Raw genomic sequence first — 23,953 nt, 5'->3', positions numbered from 1 at the left:
CAGTTTTGACCTACCAAAATGTGTAAGACGTGAGTATAAAGTTGTAAGGCTGATTTTTATAAATTGGCTATGGAAGCTCTCTCATTTGATGTAATCGTAATGCATGTGTGCAGGTCCCAATTTATGCACTGTATTCCCATGACTAACCTAAAAGATATCATCTCAACTAGCTACAAAAGCTAAGCTTGGGATTTGGAAACAGTAATTTTAATTTTATGTCTTTCTTTACTGTTATCGATATTATTTTTATTGTTGTAAATAAGTAAGTCCTTATCAATAATAAAAAAGAAATGTTTTCCTAGTGAAAATTCACTCATTTTCAAGCTGAATTTAAAATGTTATCCAACTTCCCCCAATAATTATAGCAATAAACATGTAAGGTTCTCTGGTTACTACATCATATTACAAAAAATAGAACAAAATTTGCACATTAGCCCTAGAACATTATAACTAATCTGTTTTTCACTGATTTATTTGCAAATTTTAGTACCTACTATAAGTATCATGACTTACATGTCATGATATTATCCAGATAGATCCGTTTTGATTACATTATTATCGTCTGATTTGAATTCTCCAGGAGAGTAAATAGTAAAAAATCAAGAAATCGTTCATAGGCTGCCGCAGTCTATTATCATGGCCTAGTAAACTCAAGTGAGGTAAGCAGAGAAGAAAGGATTCCATTTGGCACAGGAGCGAGGAGGAGTAGCATTTGGGGAATCTTTCAAATCTTTCTCTGAAACGACTCCATTTTTCTCTTCTATTTGTCAATGGTCCTTTCCTCTTCCCTACCCCCTCTCCTATCAATTGTGGGCAGGAAGTGGCAGGAAGCAGTCCCCACCATCGCCTCCATCCATTTCCTCTTGTTTTGCGTGCTAGAAATGAACAGCTGCAGCGCTTCAAAAGTCTCATCAGTGGAAGCAGAAAATGATAATCATTTAATCAGCAAGTACTGCAAGAGGATCCATTATCATTGGGCTCTTCCACATTCTTCTCCTCTTCAAGATAAGCATGCCCAACTCATTTTACCCACGTTTGTTTTTTTTTTTTTAATAAGCGTTTTTCAATTTTTGAAAACTTTACAATATTTTGGTTGGTACATTTTCTATTCATGTCTTATATTATGTCCCTAAAATGAAGACATAAATTTCTTTAATAGGCTGAGGCCAATATCTAACTACTCCAACAAAATATCTTATTTCTTTCCCTGCTCAGCATTCTAGCGGCATTAGCTAGGTTAATAAAGAAAATAAAATCCAAAGCATGAGATGATTCATTTTGAGACCTTTCTTGTGAGATAAAATATAGGCCTCAGAAAAGAAAACATACATACATACACAAATAATTACAAAAACTGAAATACTATCGACAAGTTTAAGGTAGACTTTTCTGAGTCCAGATTACATATAGAAAAATATTTTTTAAATTATCCATGAATTGATTACATATTAAAAGAAAAATAAATCAAATTAGCTCTTAGGGATGAAAAATTCTTTAAAATGCTAAACAATTTTAACATTTTAGGCATGGTTGGTATTTATGACTAAATATATGAAATTGGTAATTGAATCATTAATTTGAATTTATAAAATTTAGCATTTATGATGAAATGTTCCAGAGATGCTCAAAGATTGGAGGCAAGCCGGTTATTGATGGAAGTTCGTACCATATCCCAGCTGAGAGAGGATGAAGTCAAATTCCTCAATGGTGTGGATACTTGCTAGATCGCCACCTTCCTTCCGACATGCAATCAAAGCATCTCTTTGGATTTTCTTCTCTCTGTGAATCTTGTAACAGTGACCTGTGTACGGCCACCACTGACTCGGACATTTAACAGGCACGTCACTTTCTAGAAAGAAAAAAAAAAAAAGAGTTTGGGAAACATTTAAAAGGGAAGGTTTTTTTTCTTTTTCTTCTTTTTTCTTTTTATTGTAACAACATTTTCTATCATGCTATATAAAAAACAGTTCAGAGTTACGGGCAAATAAAGGCCATCTTTAGTTTTCATTTTTTGGCATATTCACAAAAGATAAACGAGACTGTGTCTGCTTTTACACTGAAACGTATATGAATCCATCTTTCATTTTAAAAATAATGCTAGGGAAATCTCTGTGTTTTTTAAAAAAATTTATCTACCTCGCCACATGAAGATATAATAGACTGTATCATTTTATCTGCACTTTGTCATCAGCAAACCTGTACTAAGCATGTTGTGTAAATGCTGGAGGTGCGAGGTTTGACATATCATACATTCCTTAAAGATTTCAGTGTACATCTAGTCTATGGATATTAGAGGGCCAATCATTCCTCAGAAGAGAGGCAAGACTCATTAAACAGGCATGAGAAAGAGGTGTTAAAATGGAATAAAACGGGAAGGCGGGGTGCCAAGGAGCCTCTGAAACCTTAGCAGCAGGAAGCTCTGAACAGACCCACTGCCACTGACTTGCTCCCAAAAGATGATGTATGATATTGTCGAAATCACAGGGATTCGATTCAGAAGTCTTTCAGGTAAAATCTGAATTTGCCACAAGTTGTGTAGTCTTGGGCCAGTCACATCCTATGAACCGAAGTATCCATGTATTTAAAACATTTTAAATAACATTAATACTCATACTAAACTACCCATCCTCACTGTGTTCTGGACTGGAAAGCATTTGCGATAACGTGACTTGTAAGTTAAAAACGCCACACGATTATTATTTAATAGTGGCCAACATTCTACTAATTGTTATGGTCAAATTTCAGAACCTTAATTATCCATTACGAAAATATACTATCACGGGACCGAGCTGGGGATGGCACGGGCAGAGACTCACCGTATTCATCCCGTGTGCCCTAGAACTGACTTAGGGCATGGCACATGCTAAGGGTAATATGCATGTTGGTCCAGAAAAAGAATTAAAGTTACATTTGCTATACTGCACTTATGATTACCATTTTATGCATGCTATTTTAAACAGCGATTTAGCAACATACCTTGCGTAAAAAGGACTATATTACCAAATGAATGTCAATGTACATATTGAAATTTGATATTAACGTTCTCAAATGTGCTGCCTTAGTAAATATTCAATGTAGGGCACATAACAATATTTGTTATGAGTTTAATGTGTCAGTCCCATTTTCCCTTTAAGGCTGAGATTATCGGCAATATCTTTGTCAAAGCCCAGGATTCTGGGTACAGTAGTCACTCAACTAAATAGACAGTCATGATGACCAAACACTATATTTTTGTAATAGAAATAAGCATATTTTAAAAAATTGTATTCCCTCCCTACAATTTAGATTCTGTAAACTTCCAACGGTTACAAAACAGAAAAATGAAAAGAAAAAAAAGTTTGTATACCTCTGGAGCCCTCTGGTGGGATATTTTAATTTTGCTGCCTAGGAAGCTACAAATAATGTCAGCAAATGCTCAGGGCTTCAAACATTGAGCAGATGAACTTTAAGGATATTTTCAAATATAAAAACCACCAGTGAAGGGAAGTTCCCTGGACAAGCTACAAAAGGTCACTTATTGCTCGGGAGCAGCGCTCTCCGACAGAAATGCAATGTGAGCCACATACTTGTAAACTCTTAAATTTCCTAGTTGTCATGTTAACTAAAAATAAAAAGAAAGAGGTAAATTTAATTTTAGTAATATGTTTTATTTAACTCAATATATCCAAAATACCATTTTAACACGTAATCAATAAAATGATTTTTTTTCATAAGTCTTTGTCCAGTATGTAATTCACACTGACAGCACATCTCAGTTGGAACGAGCCACATTTCATGTGCTCAGTGGCCACCTGTGGATAAATGGCTCCTGAACTGAACGGTGCAGCTCTAGGGACCCAGGAATTATGGACAAACAGGATATCACTACAAGGGCCATGAAGGCCCAAGGTGGAATTCTCACCCAAGGGGTCCCCAGTCACATGTGCTGCATAATTTGACCTTTGATATTCTTTGTCAAGCTCTGGTTTATTTGACTTCATACATGAGAGAGAATGGTTAATCCAGGAAGTATAGAGAAATGTAAGAACCAATAACAAGTGAAGCAAGGTGAGGCATAGGAAAGAAATAAGAATAGTTTACTGAGTGCTTGACAATGTGAACAAATGTTCACAGGAAGAACGATTGTCAATATTTCCATTTCACAGAGAAGGAACCTAAAACTAGGGGGGCTAAGTAACAAGGCCAAGTCAACAGAATTCCACCTCCTGGACCAAGAAAACTATAAAATAACCATTCTTCTCTTCCCCAAAGAGGCAATTCCAAGTCTTCTGAAGGAGAATTGGATAAGCTCATCCAAGGAGGGAGAATTATACTATTTCTCCTACTGGAGGGCTAGAAGAGATGAAATACAAGAATGGTTGAGGTCTGCCTGAGGCACGTTCACAGTCATAATGGTGATACTGAAAAGTGTGACCAGACCCAATAGCCAGGACTCTCACCTATTCCCATTGGAGATCCGGCCATATCTGTAGCTATTAAAAGTGCAAACACACCTACTCTTTGATCCGGCAACTCCACTTCTAGGAATTAACACACATGTGAAATGACATGTGTGTAAAATTATTCATGGTAGAATTGTTTATGATAATTAAAAAATTGGAAGTAAACTAAAGGTTCTTGAATAGAGAACTCGTCAAAAAATAGAGAGAGTCTTTCTGTCTGTAATGGCCATTGTGCAACCATAAACATGAACACAGGAGCTATTTGTGTACTACATGGAATGAGGTCCAAAATTAGTTATTAGGTGAAAAACTAAAGAATATATGTATAGTATGCTGCCCCTGAATAAAACCGACAAAAATACTTATAAACATACTTGTTTCATAGAATAACTAGGAAAGGATATACACCCAGAAACACTTATTCACCAGAAAGGAGAACTGGGTGGTAGAAGTAAGAGATTGGAAGGAAATATTATTATTTATCATTTGGTGCTTTCTGATTTTCCAGCCACGTCAATCATATTTTAAAATCAAATAAATTGTTTTTAAAAGTCAAGGAGAAAAAAGTCTACAATGCCACACCATCAGATTTCCCAAGCAGAATACATACATACATACATACATACATTTCTTTAAAGTACTAAGTGTCCCTTTAAAAATAGCTTAATTGTGAAATAAAATGGACTTTGTTTGCTTTTTACCGATTTGTAGAAAGGATGCAGTCTTGCCTTAGTAGTTTAATTCTTCTACAAAATTATAGTAGAGAGCATAATTGAATTTTTTCCCTCAGGTCTAGACTATATATAAAATTCAGTTACCACTTTTGGGATTTTTATTCCCTTTCAATGAAGACTTCAGTGTACAATGTTAATTTGAATAGGATCGGAGCCCAGATAGACCCTTAAACAGTGAGGCCATTAAAAAATTTTTCTTTCGGATATTTATTTCCTAGGTTGGATTCCAATTTTGTCACATGTGCAAGTTTTATAAACCCTCTGAATATCTTTTTTTCTCATCTAGGATGTGTGAATAATAATAACTCCCTCAAAAGGCTGCAGCGAAAATAAAATTTTTATTTATGTTCTGTCATATGCTTTGCACACACCTAAGCACCACACCACACTCAGGAAATGTGACCAGTAAGTAGGAACCAATAAAAAGAAATTTTGTAGGAATATCATTAACCTTGTTCCATAAATTATCCACAAAACATGTCATTTCATACAGTTATGACTAGGTTGTAATTTTATCTTTTAATTATAATATTTTATACACTTCAGATCACATAAATCACTTACCTGAGGGAATAACAAAAGGATTCAAAGTTGTGTTGCCCTTTTTACAAATATAGCCTAGTCTCTGAACACACGCCAGATTTTCCCATTTAGCATTTTTCCCGGGATTTAGTGACACACAGCTTTTTCCAGGTTCTGTTGATGGACTTCCTGTGGGGAAAAGAAAAAATTGAAGTGGGACTCTTATAGGTATTACAAGTAGGTAACCTCTTCAGTCTCACTTCTTCATCCTTGGCATTGAATGGATTCCCGTTCTGTCTTTTGTTATAGATTCACAAATAAATATTTACTGACTGTAGAGCAAAAGCTATGCTGAGTGTCTGTTTTCTTGTTGTTGGATCTCTCCAATGCCTAAAGTGTTGAATATGCAAGTTTGCTTCTTTGAAATAACTTTTCCCCACAATATCAAATGATAAAGCGAGACCTCAAAGCCTGAGTGATTTGCACACAGGGTTATGTGACGTGTGACAGAGAGGTAGGTAACCAGTGAATACTTGGTGTTCCAAACCAGCCCTATGAAACACTGTCAATACCTACCAACAAAACTAAGTCTACCAAACTGTGAGCACCAGATTAGAGAGTTTCTGGACATGGGGAAGAAACTTTCTCCGATTAGAAAGAGGAGACAGGAAAGGAAGACAATAGACAGGAGAAAGGCAAGGGAACAGCTGCTGGAAGCAGCAACATGCCCGAGTAAATGCTGATCGAGTATGCCGAGAACTAAAATTCTTTCTCAAGATTTTCAACGCAGCCTGCGAAGAATATTTTTAACAACTAACCCCTCATCCCATGTTTTACTGGAGACTGATTAAGGAACCAGATAAAGTCAACTTTGCTCATGTAAACAAATACATGCATGGGTATCCACATCTCTCATGCTTTTTCATTACATTCTGATTTCAAAACCAGTGTTCTAAAAACTAGCTCCCTCTCACACCTGAAGACAGGTGAATAAGCCACATTTTCTTAATGACTCTGCTTTGTGAGATTTGGCCTATGTATGACCTCGACCTGAATCTCACTCCCCCCAGGTAATACGAAAATCATATTACCTGCTCCCTAAGCCTTTGTCAAAAAATGTTGAAAGTCGCTTGAATAGCACACAAAGAAAAACTTGTTAGTGATAAGGATAAAGATGTTTTTAAGGATAAAGATGTTGATATTGTGACCAAATTCACAGTATGACTGAACTAACAGATACGATGTCAGTGTCAGTAGAAGAAAGAAATTTTCAAGAAACAATTATATATTTTATAGCTATTGGTTATTAATATATAAACTAGAAAATCATGTTAGACATTTATTTATCACTATACCATTACCAACTTTAATGTATTAGTTGTCTTTAAATGGTTACCATAGTTATATATTTAAATTCATAGTTCTATATCATTTGTACAAAATACCCTCATTTCAAGTGTGAATGTATTTTAATAGACATATTACTTAGTAATAAGCACTCAATTGAATGCTTGTTGAACAATTTATACAATAACAATTTCGAATATCCCACAAGCTTTCTAATTTTATGTTGAAGAAACCCTCATACTATTTCAGAAGGTGATTTAATTTTGCATCTACTTCTCAGGAACTTAGTTTAGTAAGGAAGGTCATTTCTTTTTTTCTTATTACTATTCCAATTTCATTTCTCACCTGCACTGAAACCAACCTCCAAATTTTCTCATTGAACTCTTATAATGCAGGTGGTTAAATATTACAATCATCACCACCCAAATGAGTAATAAGTAAAATGACCTGCCCAATGATTAAGCAACAAAGAAGAATAAACTCTCCTCCCCTCATAAATGATTATTAATTGTCTAGTCATCTGACTGAGCCCAATTGTATCCTCCAGTTTAATTTGACTGAGTGAGTAGGCAGACAACTCAAATCCTCATCCATGAAAAAGGGGATCTTACATTCCCTTGCAGCAGTTTTTACCTCCCACGTCCAGGGGAAAATAGAACTGATACTAATCGTAACACTTTAGTGACAACCCTGTAACCATCATGCATTGAGAGTGATATTTCATAGAAAAATGTAAGCAGTTTAAACCAAAATATATCCTCTAAAAACTCCCTCTCATGTTTCAGCATCTATTCTGAATATTATTTTACTGAAGTTTTCCTTTTTTTAATAGCGTAAGTCAATAATATAGAAAATTGAGAGTTTAATTCTGGAAAACAAATGCAAAATCCATTCAAAGCCTTTAACAAAGAAGTCTAAGTGTATGGAAAAAAAAAACCAACCACCCCATCAGTATGTTCCATAGCAGAACTTGGAAATGAAGATGTGACCCATATTCTATTCCTTTTCTTTCCCCCATACATGTCAGACATCACTAATTGTTCGTTGTACTCTTTGGTAATAAACTAAGATTGGTTTGGGGGTGGGGATGGGGTAGGAGTGGGGTGGGCATGGAGGTTCAGAATCATACTCAACTGAGTGCCTGGTTGGTGTTGGTGAATAAGATGAGATTTTTTTTGTTATCATTGATTTTGTTTCCTTTGAATAACTGCTGTATATGTGAAGCAAAATTATTATTTTGTCTCCTTTTATGTTCTGCTACTTGTATGTTATGACAACGTAGAAATAATTAGTTCAGACGATTTTCTGTCCTCCAGAAAAATTTGAAAGCTGTGGAAGGCTTGATCACCCATCCCACCAACTATTTTATACCTAGCAAATATAGGATCCTCTAAGAATTGATACTGAAACAGAGACCTGTTTTGATTTGTTTGATAATCCTACCACAAGTCCTTGTCCCAGGAAGCCGGCATAACCTTACAGTTTTAGTATATTCAAATCTAATGGGAAGATTTCAAATCAAGGTGGGAAATGAATTGTGTTTGATGAAGTTTCCCAAACTCTTCTCTTTGAGATCTACACGTGAGATGGTGACGGTCCCCATGGTATCCAGATAAATTAAACTTAGATGAATTCAACCACTGACAAGCTTCACCCTACCTGGTAACCAGTTCAAATATCGGAATGGACTGCCACCACTCCACTGCCATCCACTGTTGAGACTCAGACTGTTAAGGCCAATCCATAGTCCTGAAGTTAAGGAATTGGTTAATCCTGTACAAACAAAGGGAAAACAGAAACCAGTCACATCTGGAAAAGACACTGAAATCGAATTCAGAATTAAGTGCTTTAAGGGAAATACGGATCCTTTAACATTCCTCATCTGCTTTAGGCACTTCTAGGCTTGTTTCAAAGAATCAAATGAATTATTAAAATGGTCTGACACATAGTACGTGCCCAATAAATGTAAGCTATTGACATTATTATTATTATTATTATTATTATTATTATTATTATTATTATATGTTGAAGTAGGGTTGGCAAAAGTGTGATTTCAAAACAAAATTCAAACTTAATGTTAAATATATGACTTAAAGCAAATGAGCACCAGCCACAATTTTTTTCTCTAATGTGCTTGAGAGACCAATTTTGTTTTAGTATTCCTATAGAAAGCATCAATTTCACATGCTAAACATTTTAATTCTTAACTTTTCGGCATGTGCTGTCTGGACTGGTTATATACCTACTTTTTAACTTGGTTATAATAGAAAATGCACTTATGTCCAATATTACGCTGGTCGTTTTTTTTTTCTATATTAAGGTCCAATTTGTTTTCCAGCCAGCACCAAAGGAAACCGGCAAAAACAATCAGAGTAACGAGCCAAGTTTCACTTCTTTATTTCAGTTCTGTAATGCTAATCCTGCACATATGTAGTTATAAATCTGATTCAGGAATTGAGGATTAAATAGGGTGTCCCAAAATTTTTGTGGTTAGAAACAGAAGTAAGGGTGATGAAATGATGGCAGTGATGTCTGTATGGGCTGCTGGGCAGAAGCAGTAACCCTGCAGAGAATGTGAAATCAGATTGCCAGTTTAGCATCAAGTCACTGGAGCAAAGGAGCTGTTCGCTTTTTAATTAAGGGTTCTTTCTCTAGAGTGCTTTGAGGACCACCAGATCCTTGTTTATTTTGTGAGTGAGACTCAGGCAAACTGAAATGGAATGACAGCACTGAATTCTAATTCGGCTGTTTTTCCGAACATGAGACTTTCGAAACGTTTTTAACTTTTACCTCCCAGTCTGTTATCTCATCGACAACAGTGTTCATTTAGGAGGTGGGTGTGAGCTTTAGAAATAAAGCCGAGTGTCTGGCACATAGGAGGTGTTCAATAAATGACAGGGAATTTGATCTCTGAGCCATAAAACAGGCTCACATATTTTTTAAAAAATGATATTTACATCTTAAAATTTTCACATATAAAAAATCTTATCTTAAAAATATAACTATATGTGGGTGCTTTTTTTATTATCATTTTAGTGACATAGTTTCCAAAACGGAGTAGCTCATCATCCTCATCAACACCATTATTTTCTAGATTCTTCCCCAATATAGCCCAATAAATCTCAAATGTCATGAATATCTTCCCTCCAACAAAGCAAAATTCTGTTTCAGTGTCTAAGTTCTTCCTCAGACTTTCCCCTCCCCCATCCCTAAATGCATAATATTTTTGACTTAAAGAAAAGCAGGAAACATTATAAATCTCATTTGAGAAATCATTCTTACCCAGGTTTCAGTTAAAAATGTGCTGACTAAAATTCTGGAGGCCTGGATAAGATTTAAATAAGAATCTGAGGTGAACAAAGCCTCTGAATCTTAGGGCTTGTTTGCTCTCCTGAGGGAAACAACAATAGCACCCGCTGATTGGGGAAGCATTTCCTGCAGCTGGAGCCTGATAGCAGAGTCAGGAACCAAGAAAGGAGTCTAGAGCCAGGCAGAGCTGCTGTCCTGCCACGTCATCCCCTTCCTCTATGTAGCTGGGGAAGAGAATTAAAAAGTAACCTGTGTTCTGTCCCTTGGCTTTGAGAAACCAGAAAACAAGTAAAACTTGTAAGAGTCAGGAAAACACAACCCCAAAACAGAGTCCTTAAAAAAAAAATCTTTTAAATCCAATTGAAACCATTTCAACTCTTGATAGATTTTTCTCTCAGCCATGTAAGTGTGCACAGGTAACACCCGGATGGGCTTATATCATCTTTTCCTTCATCACCTACATGAATTTAGTTTTGTCTCTTTCTGTGCTTTCTTCTCTTTCTTATTTTTATACACGGTTGTAAATATTAATCACTGATACTTTGTCCCACTATTAGAAAGACCCAAAAAACCAACCCAAAACAGAACAACTGAGCAGAGGGAGGTATACTCTCATCTTTGAGCTTCTGAGTGCTCACAGTGAAGTCAGGTTGCTTTACTATCATCAATCTCCTCAATAATAACTGAAAGAAAATGGTGAGTGGCTGCCTATCCTGAAAGGAGAAGATGAATAAATGTTAAGCTTGGTGTTGTTGAACTCGTGTAAGAAATATTGCATTACAGTTGAGCAGGTCACGATTTACTCCTCCGAAATGGACTAGGAGTAGAAAAGCACTTCTTACCCAGTTACAGTTTGTGTCTTTCACAAGGTTGTAGTACATAAATGTATGTGGCATTTTCCTACCGAAAATAGAATGCAATAAACATCTTCAAATTCAATTAAAAACAAACAAACACCAAACCTAATAACTGATGGGAGAAATGGATTCCAGTTGATGCAAAGTATCATCTGAAAAGAGTTGGAGAGAGTGAAGTCCTAGAAAATGAGGCAAGCCTGGGGACATGCTCTGTTAGATGACACACACTCTCCGCTTTAATAGATGAAGTCACTGAGGCATAGAAGTCACAGGTGATTCCCCCCAAGATTCCCCAGATTCACAGTGTTGGGACGCAGGCACCCTGGCTCCAGAGTTTATGCTCTTTACTCTTGCACTCTGCTGCCTAGCATATAGTCAGACGGAATTGGTATGCATTGCTGACACAGCAGGTACTAACATCGTGTATTGCCAAGTGTGGTCCCCCAAACCACTTGCTCCAGAATCACCCAGAAGGTTGGCAGTATGCGGATTCCTGGACCCCACGTCACACCTAATGGTTGAGAATCTTTACTTTAACAAAGTTCCCTGGTGATTAATAAGCATTTTCTCATTTAAGAACTACCACACTCACTGCCCTCCTGCCATACATGGACCACGTGTCCAAACATGAGTCTGATTGCTAAATCATTATTTTTACTGTGCTGCACAATCATTTGTCAGCCAGCGAACATTCCCTGAGACTGTCATCCTCGGAAGGTTCTGTACGAATCTCTTTCGGAACGGGGGGCAAAAATAGTCACGACATTCCTCATTTTTAGCCATTTGTCCCTCTAATCCATTCTCCACGCTGCCTTCAGTTTCCTTTCTTCGCAGCACTTATACTTTGTATTTACTTCTTGGTTTATTTTCTTATTTGTATTTGTTTTCCACATTGAACTGTAAGCTACATGTGGACAGGACATGGATGGCTCTGGTCGCCACTGTGTCTCTGGGAGTTGGCATAATGTCTCGAACACAGATACCAGTCATCTTATTGAATGAATGAATGAATGAATGAATGAATGAATGAATGAAAAATAACAAATGAAGGTATTTATAGCCTTGTAGGGGAAGTAGGACATATTATAAAAGCAGTAAACAAATAAGAGAAATGCAGATGAAAATGGAGAAGAAATCCATTTTAACTGTGTAAAATTTGGGGAACTTCAGGTACAAGAAATGGCATGGGGAAAGATGTAGAAGTGAGAAAAGATGAGCCATAGATGAGGAACCCAAAACTTCTCTTGTGTCAAAACTGGTGGAACTCATGAAGGGGAACAGTAGTCAGTGACAGATGACAGCCTTCAAATGTCAAGCTAAGGTGTTTTGTGAATAGTTTGATAGGAAACAAAAAGCCAGTAAGGGTTCTTCAAACATGGGGTAGTCTCAGGATCAGAGATGCATTCATCTAGTAGCTGTGTCAGGGTCAACTGGGGAATCAGAAACAGGGAGCTGGAGATGCTTTTTCTCCCACACTCATTTCTGGCCCGAATCTCTCTGTTCCACCAATGTGGATTTTAGAAGCTAAAACAAATATTCTCATTTCAGGCAAACATTAGCTCTTTTAATCTTCACAATGCTCTGAGAACAGAAGCTTTAAAAACAAACAGCATGTTGTGGAAAGAGTGTCAGTAAGACCTGAAAGTCTAAGACTTCAAGGGACAGGAGACAGAAAGGACTCAGAGTTTCAGAGCAGTTCTTGACTTGTCGCTGCTTGTAGTGGCAGCATTGCATTTTATCACTTGGAACTCTGTGATGCTAATGGAAACTCTCTGGCTTTGGGTTAGACCTGGATACTTGACCACCACGATACCCTGTCTTGTGTCCAAAACACCATCAGTCACGAATCGTGCCATCTTCTATTATGAGCCCAGGTTAGTCCTCACAATCCTTCTCAGCACAGGTCCTAGGACTGTCACAGAACAAAACTGTCGCATGAGACTACACCTATCTGCCATCCCGGATGTCTTTTTCAGGGTGCCAATTTGTCACACTCTGGGTACCACCTGCTTGGGGACTGACTTTATCACGATGGCTGGAATCACTTGTGATGTTTGCATTGATGTTAAAGTGTGTAGAGACAAAATAATCCCAGTCTTACTTACAGCTTTTTCTTTTCATGTCATTACCTGTCAGGTAGGTTTGCTCATGTATTTCTGTGATGCTCAGGAGTTCGGCATTCTGTTGTTGGCAGCTCCTCCGTGCCTGGTGCCACGTTAAAGCAGATTTGGAGTTTATCTGGTAGGAAATGCCAGTCAATGGATCTTTATTCCACAGGCTTTCACTGCCCTCAACTGTAAAAGAAGTCAAGTAGAATCGGCTGTTATGCCTAGAAAAAGACTTTCAGCGAACAATATTGATTAAACAATCCTAGTAGAATCATTGCCTAAAGCCTTGGACTTCCTATCCTTACTTTTCCTTTCCCCCCCCTTTTCCTTATTTTTAAAGCCCATAAGATCTGCTTCACACCTGAAATGAAGAGGGGAAGTTTTCAAACGATCAACCCCGTTGAATCTCTTCCGTGTACCTAATGAAAGAAAGGGGGCATCATCTCCCTATTTTTAATTTGGGATGTTTAGGACCAGATGAGTTGAGAAGTGAGGCAAGCACAAAAACTAAGAATAGAGATACCAGCCCCACTTCCTTAATCTAGAAAAAATAAAAAATAAAGGGAGACAAGAAAATAAATATACGTCTTCTCTCAGCAAGTGAATATTTTGTCTGCAGATTCTAGTTGGTCTTTTTAGACCAAAGACTCAGGTATTGGTGGGGGAGGTAATGGACTCCACAGACAGACTGACCTGGACTCGCATTCAGTGCTGTCATCCACTAGTGGTTTGATCTTAGTTAAATGAATGTTGGGAGTCTCACTTTTTCATCTCTAGAATATATTCAATATAGGTAGCTCCTGGCCATAGTATAGATGCTGACTGTTAGGTTGTCTTCCCTCAGAGTAAAAAATAAATATTGTAGCTTATTTTCCTTTTATTATTTTATGATTCGCAATATACTCTATAAACTTGGCTTTGCTCCATGAAAGACCAATGAGAGAGAGAAAAAGAGAGAGAGAAACATTTTATTTGCAGCCTTGTACATATAAGATGCTTGGGAAGTTAGAAAACGAAATGTGTTTGTGTGCTTCATGTTATGAAAATTTATCTCTTGTCTTTTTAATAATGTAAAATTCTACTTACAAGTCGTATGAAGTAATAATCTTTTCATTTACTTTCAAGGAAAAGAGAAAGGACTATGAGAAGTATTCAACTTGCTAAGAAATTGGGTAGTTTTCCATAAGCACAGAGCCTATGCTGCCAGGATTCTTTTCATCTGACAAGGGGGCAACGTTTTTCATAAAAATATTACACACAATGATATAAAACCTGTGGGCTTATGGCACACCAAAGAAGATGAAAAATAAATCAACATTTCATCCATGCAACAGCATAGAAATTCCTAAGATGTTTTAAGTATAAAATCAATATATATATTTATATACAAATACATTTGAATTAGTGATGTTAAACTTAGATTATCATGATCTGAGCCTGTACCAGTTTAATGTCCAAATGGATTCTTCTCCACCTAAGTAAGATCATTCAATTGAGACTGTTGGAGGTTTATTTGAAGATGGAAATATTTTGCTTAAAGATACTAAAAACAAACAATGTGAGATACAAAAAAAAAAAAAAGAGAGAAAGAGAGGGCTATTTTCTTGTCCAGGAATAGAGGAAAGAGATATAAAAGACTGAAGAAAAAAAAGAAAAAAGAAAAAAGAAAGGATATGCAATTTGACTCTTCTTTTCATTTAAAGAAAGTACACTCTGCATTTTAAATCAAGGAATTAAGACCTATTTCTCAATGAATGTTTAGGTTTGCTGACTATACTTCTCCCCAAATTGTCCAAATTCCCACAGTAAACCAGCACAACTGATGTTGAAAGCTAAAGTTGCAAGCTATGGAGAATTGAAAGGGGTCTTTTCCTTTTCCTGTTCTCATGATATTTGAAAATAAATGTCTAAATAGAAGGAAAACATTACAATAAACAATGCAAGAAGACAATGAAGATATTAAGTGTCACTAGGTCAATAACTGGTACCTCATCTTCCTGTATTGAATCTTCTTATTTAAGGCTAATATAAAATAAAATGTTGTTTTGAAAGGAACGCAAAGCAAGGAAAATGAAATAGATTGGGAAATCGCAAAGCCCTTTACAAAAGGCATGAACTGTATAAAATGTGCTTTAGATTTTTAATGCATATTGAAATGAAACATTTTTATAAAATTTTCTACAGTTCTTTTACTTTCACGTGTAACAGGAAAATATATAGAATTTGGTCTGGAAGACATAAATTAGAAGTAACAAGACTAAGAGATTATTCTAGAACATAGTATACGCCTTCAACACTTATCATCAATCCCAGATGATGAGTTACCTTTGTGAGTAGCACCTGGCCATTTGTCTTCCATTTAATGATTTATGAGGCCCTACGTGCATCTAACGACTCCTTTGTCAACACCACTTAAGTGCAGGACTCCATAGGTGGACCCATGAAATCTATGATGACAAATTTGGAAAATACCATTCCTACTAACTAAGTAAAGGAGCATGACACTTTTTGATCACTGAAAAATAAGAGTTGCTTTATCTTAAGGAAAATATAGCTCACTTTTGACTTCAGACAAAAAGATTTCTGATACAAAGATCAGACATCTATAAATCTTTCCTGGTACCCAAATGTTGAAAAGTTGCTAATAAGCGAGGTGAATACATTTACTTCACCAAAGAATAGGAGAGCAGCGCCACTCTGAATAGGAAACCCGTGAGTGTGGGTGGGTCTTCACCCAGAACAGAGGGACTGCATACAGAAGAGAACTGCGGTATATGGGGATGACAAATCCAATTTGTTTTTAGTGAGACGTTTAAGGATTACACATCAAATGACATAAATAAGCACGATTCTTGGAATTCTGGCTTTCCCTTGACAAGCTAACATATTTTTGTAAATTGGACTGTTTTACAATAATACTTGGAATAACGTGGTTGTGTGTGGATGAATAGTCCCGAAAGTAAAGTTGTAAGTGCCGCAATTGCAATCCGGGTTGTCTCACAACCATACCAGACTCCACCTGATGACCTCCCTCTGGAACCACCTCTTTTCAGAACAGCAGTAGAGAGAATTCTGAGTAATAATAGAAAACAGGAGCTGCTCTGATCCATAAAAACTGAAGTGGCAAGAGGTCAGGGGTAAGAAGTTCAGGGGGAAGAACTGGCAGTGGGTAGCTGGCATCAGGAGGAGGATGTGGGGTGATAGTGAAAGTGAAGCAAAAAACTCTTGCTTTTCCTCCTTTTTCAGCCCCATCCCTGCCTCTTACTGCAGTGCCCACCTCCTCTTCACCCCAAACCCGCTGTACCCATTGTTTATAAATTCTTGAACATGGAAAGAACACCAAGAATTCTTATGTTCTGGCCCCTTCCCGTCAACATAATGCAATATTATTTATGTTGCATTTCTGCAATACTACTTACATTGTCATTTTTAAAACCCTTCAAGCATAGAAATAACCCACTTCCACTTGATTCAGGGCTGCGTTAAATTAAATGATGTTCTTCATAATTAAATTTCAGAAGAACATCCTTACTATCTTTTTCACAGTGAGGAGCCTTTTCGTTACATTGACACAAATTTCAGGAGCTCCTCATCTCTCTCTCTCTCCACCAAACCATGTGCTTGCAGCATTGTTTAAATTCTGTTTTTGATTTATAGCTTAATAAGGTAATATCATTGGAAGGTTGGGGAATGGCGAGCCTACATCTAGTATTAAGCATACCTTGAATCATAAACAGTATAACTTGCCTTAAAGATTTAGAAAATAACTGACAGTAAAAGAGGAACTTGAAGAAAAAAGTAGTTGGTGAAAATGAAGGGATCATTTGATGTAGCCCACGTCCGACAGTCAGAAGATCTGTGTGCTAGTTTTCAGCCAAGATGGGAGACTTTCTCCATTATAACACAGGGACAATGACAGCTATGATGGGTTACGGTGGGACGTGATGCAATAATAAATGTAAAATAGCCGGGGGGGAAATGTTCTAGATAAACGCAAGGTGTTATCAATACGTTGCCATACTAAATATGCCAAACTTTTCTAGATGACAAAGTCACTTACATTTCAGTGGGCAATATCCAAACAGCTTATCCGTGTCATAATCTGCAGTAGTTCCACACCAGAGCCAGCCATCCGATCGCCCAGCATTTGTGCAATCCGCATACCACTTGTTTTCAAACTTGAATGGAAATGCACAGGTGGCTCCATTTGCGTTGCCCAGCAGTGTGTACATGGCTAAAAGAAACATATTGACTCACCCTTAGAATGTACGTGATGCTTCTGAACATTGACTTCCCAATAAGAAGCATCCCGAAAGCATTGGTCTTACTCTTCTGATCACACTTGGTGTCCCCATGCAGGGGATTCCTTTATATTTCCCTTCCCTCTCTACCCCACTCCTTGCTGCATACATACAATTGTCTGTACTGAGAAATAAGTCTACCACCACTTCATTTCTGCCATCTTTTAGCACAGATTTTCCTTTCTTCTTGTGAGGCAAAAGTAGTCAGCTCCAACGATACCAGCCTTGACCTTTGAATTTCCTCCAAAACAGAGAAGAGACAGACCATCCTTCCTCATGGTTGGAAGCATAGAATTACAGAATCTCTAGATTGAAAATAACCTTATAGCTATATAACCCGAATTCACAATCAATGCTTAAATCCCCTCCAATCACTTCCTGTCAATCCAGTCTCCACTTGAGTCCCTCAACCAGGTAGGAATTTGAGCATAACTCTAATTCACGTGATGGAAGGAAATCACTCAAAACCGTTAGATACCATCTACTATCAATATTGTGCTTTTAAAAAACTAAATTCTAACACATCAAAATAGGAAACTCTGGGTTCACCTAGAAAGGATGATTGAAAAAATATATAGAATCATTGTTGATTATGATTTGGTTCAAGCCAAAAGGACTTTGTAGGGTTGCTCCCTTTGGGAGATAATGAAGATAATGACCCTCTCTAGTGAAGTATTCAGCCTCTTGCCACCAGCTGATATTCTGAATTTGTCCTAAGTAGGAATACTCTTTTCTTAATTAAGTTTTGTAGATTCTATGACTTTAGAAAGTTCTTAAAGGATATCTTAAAAGTCATTTAGATAATATAAAGTTTGTAAAACATGTAGCATAGCACCTAACATATATTAAGAGCACAATACATGCAACTTTTTTACCTCCTTTCCTTTCCCTTTACTTGTACTTTTTCAATCCTCCTTAAAAGCTAGCTTTATTTTCAAATACCTCAAAATTACTTTTTTTGTCAATTAGCTAGTTTAATTCTACTTTTTTTCCCCCACTAAGTTACAGGACTAGTGTTCCTAATCATATATCGTATAAGAAAAATGCTGGATTCAGAAATAATTATGCCACTCTTAAGCCCTAAGTTTTCTGGTCCTTCATATAAAGAAAACCTGTTAAGAACACCTCAGGACTAGTTGTACTGTTTATTAAATTAGCTGAGGAATTTTCAGTGCTGGATTTATAGACATCAGTCAGAAATGGCCTTTTGAGGGCTAGCTCGATTTACTGAACAAAGCACTGATGAGGCCAAAACAAGCAGGCATTCCACTCCAGCTACTTCACTGACAAATCATGTAACTGCTGTCAATTCACTCCTCCTCTTGTAGGCCAAACTTCCAGACAACGCTTAGATCCTTCTAAGACTACAATTCTGATTCTATTATTCTAATACAATCGTGGTCTCAGCCAGTTTTTTTTTTAGAAACTCAACATATATTCTCTCTGCAAGGTCTTCAGTCCTCATGTATGTCCCAATGAATGGAGTCCAAGATCATTCTGAAGGGCTACGTCTTCTATAAAAATGTCTTAAGTATTGGGAGAAAGTTGGAGAATATACAAAATGTGGTCAATGGACCACCTGCATCCAACCACCCAGGTTGTTCATAAGAATAATTCAACAGATTCCTAGGTTCTACTCTCAATATGCTAATTTAGAATTTGGGTGGCAGGGGGACCTTGTGATCTGCATTTTTAACAGCTCCCCAAGTGATTCTTAAGCAAATTAAAGTTCAAGAACCCTATGCATATTTTTCTCAAAGCAAACAGAAGAACAGAAAAGGGAGGGGGACTACAAAATTTCAGTGATATATTTTAAATAGAATAAGAAGTCCAATGTCTTAGCACCAATATTCCTTGCACTGAATCCCTCAATGAAGACTATTGTTCTGTTTGTGGAATTTGACTCAGTCAAGTCTGGTTCACCCTTATCCTACCCTGTAATTTTCTATCTCCTGAAGGTCATACTACATAAGTTGTCTCTCATGTAATTTCTAAACCTACGTTGTGTTCAATAAACGCCTCCAGATAACTTATTTCTGAACTTCTCGTTCTTTCTCTTTTTTTAAATTTATTTTTTAAATTTTTATTGGGGAACAATATTGACCCATCAGATCCAAGTCATTGTCCTTTCGATCTAGTTGTGGAGGGCGCAGCTCAGCTCCAAGTCCAGGTACCATTTTCAATCTTTAGTTGCAGGGGGCGCAGCCCACCATCCCATGCGGGAATTGCTTGTTGTTGAGAGCTCACGCTCTAACCAACTGAGCCATCTGGCCGCCCTGAACTTCTCATTCTTCAATTCCTACTCTCTGTCTTCTTTATACAGAATGAAAATGGGAAGCTGACAAATTACTGCCTTGCAAAGATCTTAACTCCTCTGTTCTGCTTAGCTGTGATACCTGGGTTCAACTCTGCAGCCTAAATAACACAGTAATTTTGGGAACAGGTAATCTCTTGTCCCAAAAGACAAGCTCTTTCTCTGTCCTTGAGGTTGTTCTAGATAACAGTTCACAATAACCAAGTGTCCAAACCTGGAATGTGGTGATAACATCATCTGACTAAAGAAGCCTTTTTAAAGGGCTTCAAGTTCTTTTTTTCTTTTTGTTTTCTGTTTTGTCCCCATGCAGCATCCAGAGAATGACATTTGGCCAAGAGAAGAGAAGACTAAACACTCTGATTCTATTTAACCTTCAAGAGCTTAAGGAACCCACTACATAGAAAACTATTTCCTGCCCCACTGGCGCTACCACTTTCTAAAAGAACTGACTATATATGCTGCATGTTAATTTGCAAATTAATTCCACCGCTTTTCAAATCTTCTGCTTATTACAGTCTTTAAATATGCATAAGTTAAAAAATCAGAGACAGTTTGAAACACAAACGGGCAAGGAATGCCAAGATTTCATTTTAGGCAATCTGACTTGGCAAAGAATATTGTTCTGTGGATCATTTCTGCAGGGATAACTTAAACCAAAGGAAAAGAAACAGTGCTAGATTCATTTATCACTACAACTGTATAATGTCAAACAGGAGGGTTTCAATCAAAGACTACAGTGAAAATACTAAAATTTTACAGTGAAATTTCTAAAACTATAACCCATAGTTTTAAAAAAAAATCTAGCCAAAGTTAAAAAATACAAACAAACCAAACATGTCTTCCCATTAATTACAAATAGCTAAAGTATCACTGAGGACTTGCTACCATATTTATTCACTGTCTTGTTCTCCTAGAACACAGAAAAGTTCAAAACACAAAGATAATCAATTAATTATTTCTAGTACAGACTAAACACCACATTAATCACTGTCTTGTTCTCATAGAAGACAGAAAAGTTCAAAACTCAAAGATAATCAATTAATATTTCTAGTACAGACTCAAATAGGCTTATTTTCTTAAATTAGTTTCCAACTAAGAAGATGAGGAAAAGTTGACAGAAAGGTAAAGAAATGTCCTGCTTCTTACCTTCATAACCTCTAGAGCATAAATCATCTGTAGTTCCATAGATCTTCCATCTGCTCCACAAGCCCGATCCCTTGTAAAGCATAATATTCTTTTCTTGTCTATTGCCGTAGTTAAAATATAACTCTTCATCCTTGATCCCCAAAAGTGTGTCATTTTTGCACTCCCATTTCTGCAATTCGCTTTTCGAGTCACAGGCATAGAGAGTGATAGCGACCCAATCCGTTTTTGATGGCACCCCCAAGCATAATTTAAATGCAATACTCATAATCTGTGAATCAGACACCCATCGGAATTTCTGTGCTTCATTGTCCGGGTTGCAAACTGCTGTTTGGACGGCACTGGGGCTTAATGCTTCCACACAGCGCTTGTGATCTTCATTATATATTAAAAACTGCCTCGTGTCTGTCAAAGAGAAAAAGAAGGGAGAAAGGATGTTTAAGGGGATATATGTGACAAAGACAATAGTTTTGGTCAAAAATTGTTAAGATTCCCATTTCCCTAAAGACTTAGAATCACAGGAAAAGGGGTGAAGTGGGCTCTGCCTGAGCCAGCTCAGCTCCCTCTAGGGGGGACTCCCTGAGGTTGGAGAGACAGACTGGGTTGAGGGGCCTCTCTTGGAAGCATGTGACTATGGAAAATACACTGGAAATCTTCAAGCTATCCTCATTCATTATGAGGAGCACTACTGAAAGGCCTGTCTTACATGTACACTAATTGTTATGGAGTAAATATAAACAGCAGATAATAGGAAAAGAAATAATACCCATCAGAGAAAATAAAATCCGGATATGAATATAATACCCTATAAAATTAAATACATTTGGGATAGAGTTTTGATGTCTGACTCATCCCTACCCTCTTTGAGATACATGAAATGTATACATGATTATTCAAAGGATAACATGAGAGAGGTTTTTTTGTAACTTAGAAAATAATTAAAAAAAAATTTTTTTTAACTTTTATTTATTTTAAGTGTGTTTTTCCAGGACCCATCAGCTTCAAGTCAAGTAATGGTTTCAGGCTACTTGTGGAGGGTGCAGCTCACAGAGGCCCGTGTGGGAATTGAACTGGCAACCTTGTTAAGAGCACTGCGCTCTAACCAACTGAGCTAACCAGTCGCCCCAGAAAATAATTTTATTTTAGAAAATTTTACCTTCCCTTTAGGTCCAGAATAAATTTTTGAATTAAGTGTTCTCTGGCTAGTCCAGATCTGGGCAACTAGAGAAGTTTTTGGTTGGTTTTGTCCAACAATAGGTAACTCAGAGACCTACTGTCTAGAGATAAATTAGTATTTGTTATATATTTTAACTTTGGATTCATTGGCATACTCAGTCTAGCCTTCGTATCAAAAAAGAGACAAAAATGTATTTAAAAGTGTAATAATTTGTGAAGTTTGCGGTAGACCTTAAGTAAATGTAAGTTTTATATCATTTAAGATATATTTATGAGAATAACTTTACAAATAACTATTTTTTATACTTGTAATTTGGGGTTGGTGATTTAAATAAATATATGTGGATGACTTATGTTTAGAGTACATAGCTGCTAGCTGGCAAAAATCAACTTCCTCTTGGCAAAAAAAAAAAGAAAGAAAGAAAAAGAGAAAAAGGATATGGTAAGCATATTTTTTTTTCCTTAAGTCAAAATTGAATTCATGTAAAGGTTTGTCTTTTCTGTTGCTGTTGTTTACTTTTTTAAGAATAGACAAATGAATTATTTTAATTTTGTGACATAACTATAAGTTACACATTTCTTGTGAAGTTTTACTGAATTCCTTCTACGTAAGTGATTCTTTCAAAATGAGCTGGCAGTATTGCAGAAGTTTGAGGGTCTGACTAAATGTGCTCATTACTTTTAATCAAAACACGCCAGTGAAACAGAACAAAATAATAATTTTACTACTAGCAAAGTCCCTCACTGTTTTACAAAGCCCTTTTACAAGCCAAATTCTATTTATTAATATTTTCCTCAACACCCCTGTGAGGTTAGCAACATTTAACTCTCTGAGGTCAGTTCTTAGACCATCAACTCAGACCTTACAATGGATCTTTGCCTCAAAAAATTATTTTCTTCTGCCACACTCCTATAACTGCTCTTATCCCACACTCGTTAGAGGTCTTCTGTCCCTGTCTTGTCTGGGTTTCTGCTTCAAATCTCTGCCTGGATTCCTGGGTTGGGTTCCTCATTTCTGCTGGTTTGATTTCTTGTAATCGGGACTCAGTAGAGACTGATTTCAGAACACCGGCTTCTGTTGACTTCCTTGGAGCGGACATCTGTCAACCCAACATGCAATGCTGGACTGAATCTCCTCCCTTCTAGCTTGTCTTAGCGTGGTAAGATGAGTACCCTTCTGTATTGGCAATAAAATTAAGAATTTACTAATATGCTGTTTGGTTTACAGGAAATCAGAAAATAAAGTTTGGTGTTTGTTTTTTTTTTTAAAAAAAAAAGAGTTACTATGATCATTTACCACACTCAAATGTAAATCTAAGCTCCTCTAATCTAAAACGGTAATGAACTATGAAAATTTTATCATATATATCTGTAACTCAACTATACTGCCCTTTTTGTTTAATTTGTCTTTGCTATTCCACCTATTGTTTTCCTACCTAGACTTATCTCCCCCTTCCAGAAGGTTTTGCTCAGTAACATCTCAGCAACAATAATAAATATATCTTCCATTTCATACTTCAGTCATTTCATTGTATTGTCAAGCAGCCAACACTGATTAATGCCCAAATCTAGTCAACCAACCAGCTGGTAACTAGCCATTTAAATTAAGGTGCTTGACAGCTGGCCTTGGCATGCCCCATACCTACAAAGCAGCCCCAAGCCCGGCACTAGGAACAGCCAGCCTTAGTTCACAGCTTAGT

General features: G+C 36.9%; 1 protein-coding gene across 1 annotated transcript in view; it reads right to left on the bottom strand.

Moving 5' to 3' along the window:
* MRC1 (mannose receptor C-type 1) overlaps positions 1 to 23,953 on the bottom strand; it is a 78,901-nt gene that overhangs the window by 43,851 nt on the left and 11,097 nt on the right. The window contains exons 2-7 of the mRNA XM_033100789.1: positions 21,081 to 21,482; positions 17,380 to 17,553; positions 13,341 to 13,505; positions 8,705 to 8,818; positions 5,741 to 5,887; positions 1,667 to 1,849 (exon numbers count right to left, since the gene is read on the bottom strand). Coding sequence (XP_032956680.1) covers positions 1,667 to 1,849; positions 5,741 to 5,887; positions 8,705 to 8,818; positions 13,341 to 13,505; positions 17,380 to 17,553; positions 21,081 to 21,482 — 1,185 coding nt within the window. The remainder of the gene's footprint in view (positions 1 to 1,666; positions 1,850 to 5,740; positions 5,888 to 8,704; positions 8,819 to 13,340; positions 13,506 to 17,379; positions 17,554 to 21,080; positions 21,483 to 23,953) is intronic.

Source organism: Rhinolophus ferrumequinum (assembly GCF_004115265.2).
Source record: "Rhinolophus ferrumequinum isolate MPI-CBG mRhiFer1 chromosome 5 unlocalized genomic scaffold, mRhiFer1_v1.p scaffold_110_arrow_ctg1, whole genome shotgun sequence".
Taxonomy (NCBI): Eukaryota; Metazoa; Chordata; class Mammalia; order Chiroptera; family Rhinolophidae; genus Rhinolophus; species Rhinolophus ferrumequinum.
Note: the sequence above shows the minus strand (reverse complement) of the source record. Positions and strands in the feature narration are given on the sequence as shown.